Here is an 11,438-nt window from a genome sequence, read left to right as displayed (position 1 = left end):
AGAGTCTCAAAAGTGCATTGCAGAGGCGGTTAAACAGTAGCCACATTTTATAGGTGAGGAAACTAAGGCACAGGGAGGCTGTGACTTGCCTGAGGTCATACAAGCCAATGGCAGATACAGGAGTACAACTCAAGACTTTTCTGTACTCCACTTTAGCTACCACATCCTGTTGCCTCTACATTAACTGCACTGGTTTAACATCTGTCTGAGGAACAAGACTTGTATAACACAAAGAAGTGCTGTACCAGAGCCAGTCAGTGACAGTCAGTTTCAACCAAAAGCAAAAGAAAGTGTAGTATTCCGTAAATCAAAATGCACTTAAGGCAGGAGTGTCAAGCTTACCTCCTGCCCCGAGCCAGATTAGGACCACAGGGCTCCTTGTAGGCTGCATCCAGCCCAGGGCAAAGGGTGGTTCTGGTGGAGGCAGCTCTGGTTCCTGCCTGGTACATGCAGTGGCAAGCAGCAGCCCTGGTCCTGATGCATGCTACGCGCCCCATGCTGGATCTGGAGCTGCTGCCGCTACTATGGGCCAAGGCAGCAGCACATGGGGTATACAGCAGTGACACCTCTGACATGGGGCATGCAGCATACAGTAGTGGTAGGGCCACTAGCCAAGGACGTAGGGCTGCTTTAGTGGTGATGGGCAAAACAGCTGGAGGGTGTGATGGTATCAGTCCTTGCTCGCCCTCTTGCTGCTGACTGCCATGTCCACCAGGGCCCAGGAACCCTGGATTCTGTGGCAAGCCACTCCCTTGGCTACACAGCCCAACTTCTGCTGGCCTGTCAGTAGCCTGGTGGGCCAGACAGAGCAGCTGCACTGACTTAAAGGAATGATCACACTGGAAGTTGTATGTGAACTTGGAGAAAGACAAGCTCGTTGAATAAGACAAATGGTGATAATTTTGTGAAAAAACCTTAGCCTGTGTTGAAAGGTAGAGTAGTTTAGATACTGTTAAGTTTGACTTTTGCAGAGAGGCCATGCAGACATCTAGAATAATTAACCCTAAAAATAAATGAGCCAAAATAAACTGAAAGCTGTCCATCTAGATCACCAATGCAACTTTGGATAGCTATTGTGCTGCAGAAATGAAATGTGATACGTGTAATCAAGGTTATCCAACTTTTGAGCACCTGGGGACCATACACCACATGTGATGCACATGCAGTCTCCTCTGGCCCTCCCAGGCACATACCCCAATGCCCCCCACCATTCAAGTCCCCCCAGATGTCAGGCTCAGTGGGCCATACTGCTCCATCCCCAGAGGTGGAGGGAGGAAGTGGAAGCTGGAGGAGGGAGGAGACTGGAACACCAGTGGTGGCAGCAGCTGGAGTGATCAGTGGTGCCCAGGTAGGAGCCCACAGACCACAAATCAATCCCTTGCAGGCTGGCCAGCAAGCCATGAATTGGACAGCACTGATGTAGTTCAGTATTGAACAGCTGGCTGTGTCTCCTGCCCAGATGCCACTCCCCATATTGCTCTGGTTGCAGCAGTCTCCAGGCTCTCCCTCCCGCCTCTGGCTTCTTTCTGTGCCCTCTCCTGAGGGCAATGCAAGGGGGCTGAAGGTAAGATTATGGCCATGTGGGTATATGGTGCAGTGGTGGTAGTGGCATCTGTACAGTGCAGCGGGGGGCATCTATGCAGCCCACAGCCCGATTTTAGTGAAGCCTGGTGGGTATGTCTGGTCCCTTGCTGCTTATATGTTAGACAGCCCTGATGTAGATCACTGCCTACAGAGAAGTACCCTACAGCTCAATTTACTGGTGGCAAACAACAATTTAAGAAAGGAACGAGGAAAAACACAGGCCTGCATTTCAAAAAGCCTGACCTTGAATTGGATGCTCATGAGATGGCTGATTTACTGACAAAGATTGTTGATCCGATTCATTCATGTGTATGTTTTGATTCTGTTCTTCACTAATTTGATGGGGCTGGACTGTATCTGGGCTAATATGAGACTGACGACTAGGTTCTTGGCTCAGCTGCATGTGCTGAGTTGGATGTGAAGATCCTGCTGTCAAATGAATTTCTTCAGTTGGTCCCTGATGTGCATGGAGATGTTCCAGCGCCTCCTTTGAAAGAGTGATGACGTGCATTTGCTCAGGCTGTGCAGTTTCCATTTGGTTCTCTATCATATTTATACTTTGGATTTGTTCTGCTTGTTCTTGTTGAGCTGAAAGCAGCAAGTTCTGCAGCTGCTGTGATGGCTGAGCAAGTAATGTAAGATTAGCACCTTGATCTGCCGTCATATTTTGGGAGTTCTCAGCAGCAACAATACTAATACCTTGGCTGTGGCCAGGCATGAAGTTTATGTTATGTACTGAATCAGTGACCAGTAACTGAATCTCTTGCCCTCCTGATGTGGATAGCTGATACTGCTGTAGCTGAAGAACATTTCTGACCTCTTCTGAGTTACTGCTACTGCTTGGGGCAGCACTGACTTCTTGCAATTGCTTCTCTTTGATGTGAATTTTCAAATGAGATTTCAAATTGTCCAAACGTGCAAACTGCAAATTACACTCTGGGCAGGAGAAAGGCTTTTTTCCTGTGTGCAAGATACAGTGTCTTCTCTTGGCACTTGAATCAGAGAAGGATTTTCCACATATACCACAAGAATATGGCTTTTCTCCTCTGCAAGAGAATGCAATTTACTTCATCAGCAACATCCATTTTAAAGCAACTATTTTCTGCCAAGTATTACAGGAAAAGTATTTCAACAGAGGCTCTGCTATGCTGCAGAACACTTGCATGCTGCCATGTAAGAAAAAATTCAGTGTCAGATTTTCTAGATTTTTCTTTTAAGAACTGCACAACGGTGGGACCAAACCTGTAATAATTTTTCTATATCCAAAAGCTAGTAAGATAAACAGAACCACTGTCATACAGTAATAACTGAGGTTATAAAACTCTGCAGTTGGAATTTGACAAAGAGCAAATGGCACCATAGACACCAAAATGATCAGAAAAATGCAGCCACCTATTTCAGACCTTTAAAAGCAGTAGTCATTTTAAAGATAAAAATTTATTTCCAGCTTTTTTAGGGCTGGTTGACAAATACCTGAAGGCTAATTTCCTGCCTACAAGCAACTTGGAAAGACCAGAATGTAATTTACTGTACTCTAATTTATTTTACTTCATGCCTCAGTTAAAAAAATCTAATTCTGACATTTTATCACTGTGGTCAGTCTACATACATCTCCCTACACCTCCCTTTGTTTCCCTGTTATTTAGGAGGGGCAAGCTTTATTGTGATATCTTTTATTGGATCAAATGTACAGCTGAGGGAAGATGCTGGACAAACTTCCTGACATACATTTTCATCAGGCCCATGCCCCTCACAGCTATACATTTGGTCTAATGAAAGATCTCACAAAAACTCTTGCCTTTCATACATTTCCTTGACCTCACAGCTACAATGTTTCAACCCTACTACCCAATAGTTATTGCACTTTTGCTTTAAAATATCAAGCAGAATTCCATGAGAAAACTATTTTCAAATATGTTAAAATATGCACTGCATTTCACACTTCCTTCCCAGGAATAAATTGGCCAGATTGCCCCCATTAATTGCCAGAGATGTTTCTATTTGGAATCTATGCCACAACTGTCACTCACGTTTGAACACCCAAGGCCACATCAGCATTAGGGCTTGGAAATGTCTGACACCAATTTCAGGCACACATGACTAAATGCAACTGTAAGAGTTTAGATTTGTATATGCCAGGGTTTTAAACTGTTAAGCAAGTGAGGCAGCTTTTTTACACCATGACTATAGGGACTTAATACCTTTCTGGAGAAGCTGACAATGTCATTTTCATATTAAGTGTTACTTGTTTAGTTACAGACACAATACTTAATACTGTACAATACACAGATGTAAAGACAGACTTTGTTTCAGAGAGGAGTCTTGCCTTGGTTCAAGGAGCACAGGGCAGGGAAGAGAAAGCAGAGCACCAGATGGGGCAGGGGAAGGGGACTGGAGTGGCACTTGTGAGGTGTGAGGCTCACTTTGTGGCATGCCTAGCAAAAAGGTTGGCTCCCCCACTGCTTTAGAACAATGTGTAAAAACCCAAGAATACAGAATACAGGGCTCATCATTTTAACTGATTTCTCCATCAAAATTTCTAGAAATATTCAAATGCAGTGAATATAAGTTGGTTAAGTAAAGAGCAAACATACATGCTAATCGAAGCTTTTACTAAAATCGACCACATACCAGTTTATGGAATTATAGCTACTCAGGGTAGTTGGAAACCAGCACATGATACACACACTGGACTAGATTTTGTCTTCTTAAGAGCTATGGTATAATACAAAAAATTCAAACCAGCAAAGCCATACCTGTGGATTCTGATATGAGTTTGAAGAGAACTTTTTGCTGTGAACGACTTGCCACAGATTTCACAAGTAAATGGCTTCTCACCTACCAAAGAGTTTGACATACATTCAAAAGTTATAGTTAGTGTAGAAGTATTATTATTAATAAAAATGCCATTTGGTTCCTACATATCACTTCTCCTTAGTGGGTCTCAAAGCACTTTACAAAGTAGTTTATAGTCATTATACCCATTTTGCAGATGGGGGAAGTGAGGAAGAGAGAAATTAATGATTTGTCAAGGTCATCCAGCAGCCCAGTAGCAAAGCCTGGAACAATAGCAGATCTCTAGAATCCCAGGCCAGTACTATCCAGCAGAACACCCCAACTCCCTAGGATGTTCTTAAAAAAAACTACTGTCCATACAGTCAAGTGTAAATGCAAATTACTCCCATTTTTTCTTAACTCAGAATTAAGTAGTTACATTCTTACATTTATAGTGCAATGGAGTACAGACAGCTGAAACTCAAGGGTGAAAGTTGCTGGTTAACTAGGGGTATAACAGGTTTTGTAAGATACATTTTTGTCTTACTCCTCCTTGAGAACCTGTGTTTAGGTTTCTTAAGTCCAAGGGCAATAGTGATATCAGCTGACCTAGGCTTTTCACAAAACTGAGAAGAAAAATACTGAATCTACTTAAAAATGGTACATCTTGCTTTGGCAACATTTTTGAAAATTTGTACAAAGTGGGCACATCTACATGAGACACCAACTGCGCAGAAGCCTAATAGCACTGCGCAGCAGTCTGCCGGGCAAAAGTCATGCTGATATGCTACTGTGCAGTAGTATTAGGCTACTGCACAGTAAGCATCACAAAAAACCCGTGCACTAGTGGTACTGCACACAAGTTACTATGCATTGATTTAGTACTTAGATACCCAAACACTAAACTTAATGTGCAGTAACTATAGCGCATTAATGAAGGTGTAGACACACCGAGTGTGTCCTAATGACTCCTTTTATCAAAGGTCATGTAAAAGCTGACAAGCATAGACATTTAATACTGGCTTTGAAGCTCCACTGAAAATGTGATGTTCCTCCATTTTCAGCTTGCTTCCTTGTGCCTAGAAAGCGCTGGTGACTCACAGTCAGTGATGTTTGCCACCTGAAGGACTTGAGGAACCTGAACACAGATTTTCAAAGAGGAGAGAGGAAAAGATTGCAGATTTTTAAATGTTTATAGCCCTGGTTAGCCATTTCTGATGCCTCTGCCTGGAGGCAGTGCTTCTTGCCTTGAGTCGAAGGCAGGGAAACTAACGAGTGTTACTGTGTAAACAAACTACAGATTTTTATTTGTACTACATTTTCTTTATATTTTAATGGATTCATAAAACAGAAAAAAATCCCTGGTCATCTAAGCCCCAGGACAAAGATTTGAAACTGAATGTAAAATGTTTTACTCCATTTAAATGCTTGCAATATTTCAGAACAGGAAAAACTGGAATCATCCTGTTTTTACTACTATGTACTTCTGTAATTAATTTATTCCTAGCATCTGATGAAGTAGGCTGTTGGCCACAAAAGCTCATGCCTCTCTGAACCAGTTAAGGTGCCACCCTGTCCTACCTTCTGCTTGTCTTCAGAATAATACAGCTAACCACCTCTATTTGTACTTAGCATTGTACTACTTAAAAGAGATTATTTAATATTCTGAGGAGAAGAGACAGTGTCAAGAGTTACAAGTACTATAAAAGTTCAACATTCATTCTATTCTAACTCTTTAATTCCTCTGGTTCATGGTATTCCTTCTGTGTCACTAGCAGAGAAAGCAAGAAGGGTGAAGATAAGATTTCTAAGGATTCTGATGTCATCCATAAAAAGATGCTGTTAAAACACAAAATACTTATTTTATAATAACAGCTCTCCCTGAGTGTGTCAAGCTCCTCCTTGAGCTTGACAGGGTTTTCAACTCAGATTAAACAAGCAAGCATCTTAAATTTTCTGCAACTTTTTAACTTAAAAAACCCCAAAAGAACAAAAACAGAGTAGCCCTCCTAATACAGCATTGCTTTGGAGTTGTGTTCACATGAGTTGTCTTCTGTGCTTTTTATGAACAGCAGAAGCCACACCTAAGGGACATACTTCCCCACTAAGAACCTGGCCACTATTATTGAGAGGAAACAGCTGAAGCTCATGTCTCTGCCAAGAAGAAAGGGCAGTCTGTGAACCTTACTATAGCTAACAATTGTGTTTTATCTGCTTTTTCTGCAAAAATAATAATGTACAGTATTACCTGTATGTGTTCTTAGATGTTTCTTTAACTGAGCTGCATCCATGAATTTGCGACGACACAGGGTACATTCCGGCAATGAATGGCCTTGTCGCAATAATAAAAAAAGTGTCAGTGCATAAATGATCCCCTGTACTTCTTCAGTGATCTTTGTTAAAGCATTTCCCTGCAAAATAACCACTTTAATATAATATATAAAGAAGACAACAATGATTCACTGGTAATTTCTAATGCTGCAAGTTAACAGAAATTATAGCATATCCTACTCTCTCTCTCTAAATAATTATATTGTTGAAGAAAGGAGACTGTTTCAGTTCTCACTGTCCCAAGAAATCCCATGCCTTTCTTTTTAAATTTTGAAAGTCCTTAATTTCTTCCTACTCTACATGCTTATGATACAGTCACTGTATGTACCCAGAACAGGACTGGTCAGGACTTATTTTAAAGCTCATCAATACTATTCAGCAAGAGGAGAGGAACACCACAAGGTATAACAAATAGTGAAGAAAGCACTAGTTTTACAAAATCCCAGCTTACCTTGGGCAGAAATGACCAGGATTAAAATAATAAGACACCAGTCTTTCAAACAGCAGTGCAAATCAGTGCTTCTTGACCATCTGGCAAGCCTGCTTGGTTAACTATATTTCCAACATATCCCATTCCTTTGTCAGCTGTTCAGTTCTTAATTCCTCATATGTTCACTAGTTTCTGTACCAACAGTTTGTTTCAGAAACCTGTATCAAGATCTTTGGCAACCCATCACAGAATATTCACAGCCCAAGCCATCACTCCAACCCAAATGTGTTATACCTGTATGCACTCGGTAGTGACTCTTTAGTTGTCTCTTTTGGCTGAAAAACTTTCCACATTGATCACAGGTAAAAGACTTCTGTCCTGTAACAAAAAAAAATCCAAAATATCTATAGAAACACAGTACCCTTGTATAAATTTAGACTCCTTACACTGGATGGTAGCCAGAACTCAAAACAAGCCTAATACAAGGTAGGGTTAAGTTAGAGTTGTCACAGGATATTTACCTGTATGAAGGCTCATGTGCTCCAAGAGGGAATGCTTTGTTGTCAGAGCCTTGTTGCAGACAGTACATGTGTATGGACGTTCTCCTGTGTGCATCCGCTCGTGAACCTGGAGGGAGTGCTTCTGGGAAAAGCCTTTGCCACATTCATTGCACTTAAAAGGGCGTTCGCCTAAAGGTACAGTACCAACTTTGTAAATATTCTAAGCTGGCAGTACGTTACATTTATTATACAGTTATCAGTAGAGCAGGAGATTTCAGAAAGAAATTAAATAAAAGACCTTAGCTTCTTGTAGCAAACATATGAAAGTATAATCATTGTCTGTTACTATATGCACTGACGATATCCTGTTTTCTATTGGGCAACTAGAACGCAATCTACCCACAAACACAAAGAAGATTATGTTCTCGGGTGAAGATGGAATTAAACTTTAGAAAAAACAAACCAAAAAACCCCCACCAAAATCTAAAAGATGCAACATATCTAGTTTGTTACTGGCAGGAAGAACTGGCTAAGAAATTCTGTGTTGCCGTAACACCATGCAACAGTTAAATAATCACAATCAAACCAACCCTAATAAGTTACAGTACCCTAACCCAAAATGAGCAGTCTTTTCATGCCTACCTGTATGACTTCTCTGATGAATAGCTAAAAAGTGATTATATTTAAACACTTTGCCACAGTCTTTACAGCGAGCTTCAGAACCCGTACGCTTTTTTTTCCCATCTGTCCTTTTCATCAGTCCTTTCTCTTCTTCATCACCCAAAAGTTTGTAATCTTTTAGCTTGACAGACCTCCGTAACCGACGTTTGCTATACCGACTCTGAGTGCTCTGTATTCCTTGAGATTTGGGGTCGTAGTTCTCATCCTTTTCAGCTGACAGATCTACAGCAGCATCTGACCCACAAGCATGTTCAGTTTCTTCAACTTCTTTCCTTATTGGACCTTGTTCATCAACAACTGCTTCTTCTAACGCAACTTCTTTTTTCATAAAATTTTGTTTATTCTGCACAGAATTATTCTCTCTCAGCTGTACATCTTCAACAGAAGCTGTCCCTAGTTTTTCGTCTGGGGTATTCTTGACTTTTCTTGGTCTTCCTCGCTTTCGCTTTGGTGGATCTTCATTTTTCTTGTCATTTGGCAAGACAACTACAGAAGCCCCATTATTAGAAATGACAGGTAATGCATCATTTGGGCGACGGTTTGTCTGATAATCTGTGAAGGCCCATACTAAGTCATTCACTTTTAAGAGCTGTGCAGTAGCCAAGATTTGTTCTGTACTTTTTTCGCTGGCCTGGAGATAACCTGTGTAGATGAATTCTAGTAGCGCACCAAAAGTATCTGCAACCATGCCTTCCAGCATATAAATTGACTGGCCTATCTCTCCTTCATCTACAAACATCATTGAAAAGTACTCACTGCTGGCAGCCAGTAGAGCTTTGTGGGCTCTGAAGTGCACGTTTTCCACTATTAAAGTAATATCACAAAGAAAATCTTTTTTCCTTTGTTCCTCAAAATTAGCCAGAATGGTATCTCTGTGAGCTTTGGAGTGGATAACAACAAGTTTCTCTGAAGTGTCTGGAGTTTCTTCTGCCATTTTTACTGCAAACAGGAAAAGATTTTCCTAGGAGAATAAACAGTTTTATAGCAAAAATAAATCATTTTACAGTTTGCACTGCAACCTCCCCACACTAATGACAGCCTGCTCCGCAAGAGGATTAACAGTATAGAAATTTCTGAAGCAATATGGAAACTTGTGGTTTTGCTCTAAAAAGCCAGTATTAATGTTGCCATATACTTTTCCCCTTCCAACAGAATAACATTTTTAAAACTTAAGAAATGGGTAAAGAAACTCCCTTTTGGGAAGAAAATTACTATTGCTGTTTGTTTAGTAGCCACATGCTGCTCAGCACCCTAATCACTGCCCCTCCTGAAAATAAGATATATTTTTTGCAATTAAAAGCAAACTAAGCAGTACCACTCCTCTCAGCAGAAACAGAACAATGAAGCTGTACCATTTTTCTACAAAAGTCATGTCTAAGTTTCCCCTGGGACTATGCTATGGAATCCAGACCAACTGAAGTCGATGGCAAAGTCTCCACCAAGTTCTACAACGGCTGGATTTCACTCACAGGCCTGTTCTCCAAGCTCTGCTGATATAATGCCAGTCTGTTGGCAAAACATTGTGCACATCCAAGTCCAAACTTCTCTGAGGCAGCAGAGTTACGCTGCCTTAGCTGAAATAGACTTCTTCTGTTGGCTGAGCTGTGTCCACACCAGAGGTTTTGCCAGAATAGACAGATTGGCTAGGGAAGTGATCTTTTCATATCCTAAGCTGACAATACCTACCTCAGCAAAGCTTGGTAGTATAGATTGGCCTGTGGTCCTTGTTGATGCTAAGTGCCAGTGAGCACTAGACAATTTGGGCTGTTTGTGCTTGTTGATCCTTTTGGTTACTGTAGGTGCCATCTAACAGCTTTCACAAAAGAACTGCTCCCTCTCTGACCTTGCTGTCTTTGTGATCAAGGGAAATCTACCAAGCACCTTTAAAAAACACGTTTGGGAACAACAGATCATAAGCAGGCTGGATGCTAGGAACCGAAGACTGAATACTAATACCAATTTTATAGCACACTAATCTACCTGATTCTTGAAGCTCTTCCTATGCTCAAAAGGGTTGCTATCATCTGTTGCGTAGTCTCAATCCCCCCCATAATCAATTTTCTTTTCTTAACTGTTTGGGTGATGTCTGCTAACCTGGGACTTTCCTCCCCTGGCTTCCCTCCAAACTTACAGCTCCATTCTCTGTTGTTAACTGTGATCAGTGGCCGGGCCACTTTCCTCCTCAGAACGGATAAGGAGTGTCTGGCATTCAAAGGTTGTCTAACATCATTTCAACCACTGAGTTGGTCTAACAAAAGGCACTGTCCACAACATCCCTGCCTCCTGCCTAAAAGAACGAAATTAAAAAAAAAAAAAACGAGCCACATCCTTGTGCCCTGCACAGATGGGACTCACAGAGCACGTGCAGAACACGCCCAAACTTCCCTGCGTGGGCCTTTCGCAGTGCTCCTCCCCCTCCCAACTGCTTTCCCACAAGTGCATGTAGCTGTAAGGCCTCTGCACTGCAGCTGGGCAACTGGGTCAGCAACACTGCACACTGCAGCGGGGCCTCTGCCAGAGGACTGGTTCCCAGGCTGCTTCTCAAGTGCTCTTGCAGCACCTGGCCCTGCTGCACAGCGAACTGGCTTCAGTCTGCAGGTAGCTGTGGCCTGTGTGATGTCCCTGGTGCCTGTTCCTACCTGGGTGCCCAGACGCTGAGCTTCAGAGCCCAGGGCTGACTTTGGCTCGCTTCCTGACAGCTGTTTCTGGTAACCCCTGGCTTGACCTTGCCTTGCCCCTTGCTTATGGATGCTCTGTGGTCCCACCAAGCCCCCAACCTCCTGGCCACCCCCTCCTGGCTCCGGGCAAGCCACCCGTCTATTTGACGGGACGGAGGCTCTGGTCGCGGGCCGTGGTCTTGTCCCCTGTCCGTTCCCGTCTCAAGGCAGATTGCCTGGGCAGCGCCTGGGAGCTCCCTGTACTCCTGCCCCGCACTCCCCTACCCGCGTTGCCCTTTATTTGTCCCACGAGTTGAGCTGACACATCCCCTCGCTCCTCTGCTACCGCACGGGCCCGTCCACACGTATCCAACAGGCCTCAGCCCGGACGCTAGGGCCGCCCCCCTCGCCGCAGCGCGGGGCCCCGGAGCGGGCAGGACCTGCCCCGTGGCCGCCTCGCCCCGGTCACGTGACGCCCGC

General features: G+C 43.0%; 1 protein-coding gene across 4 annotated transcripts; it reads right to left on the bottom strand.

Moving 5' to 3' along the window:
* Positions 1-692: 692 nt before the first annotated feature.
* On the bottom strand, positions 693-11,352 carry ZBTB24 (zinc finger and BTB domain containing 24). Of its 4 annotated transcripts, none has more exons than XM_019520107.1 (7): positions 9,988-11,346; positions 8,263-9,262; positions 7,642-7,809; positions 7,415-7,498; positions 6,608-6,691; positions 4,341-4,422; positions 693-2,630 (listed from the first exon to the last, which is right to left on the bottom strand). In XM_019520107.1, exons 1-7 carry the CDS (start codon positions 10,105-10,107, stop codon positions 1,814-1,816), a joined length of 2,355 nt encoding a protein of 784 aa, XP_019375652.1. In that variant the 5' UTR covers positions 10,108-11,346; the 3' UTR covers positions 693-1,813. The 4 variants fall into 4 exon arrangements, with proteins under 4 accessions (XP_019375652.1, XP_019375653.1, XP_019375654.1 ...); XM_019520108.1 differs by having other exon boundaries at positions 10,433-11,346; XM_019520109.1 differs by lacking the exons at positions 693-2,630; positions 4,341-4,422 and having other exon boundaries at positions 6,609-6,770; positions 9,988-11,352.
* Between the last annotated feature and the right edge of the window lie 86 nt (positions 11,353-11,438).

The sequence above is a fragment of the Gavialis gangeticus genome, unplaced genomic scaffold (assembly GCF_001723915.1).
Source record: "Gavialis gangeticus isolate Ggan-Ray unplaced genomic scaffold, GavGan_comp1, whole genome shotgun sequence".
Taxonomy (NCBI): domain Eukaryota; kingdom Metazoa; phylum Chordata; order Crocodylia; family Gavialidae; genus Gavialis; species Gavialis gangeticus.
Note: the sequence above shows the minus strand (reverse complement) of the source record. Positions and strands in the feature narration are given on the sequence as shown.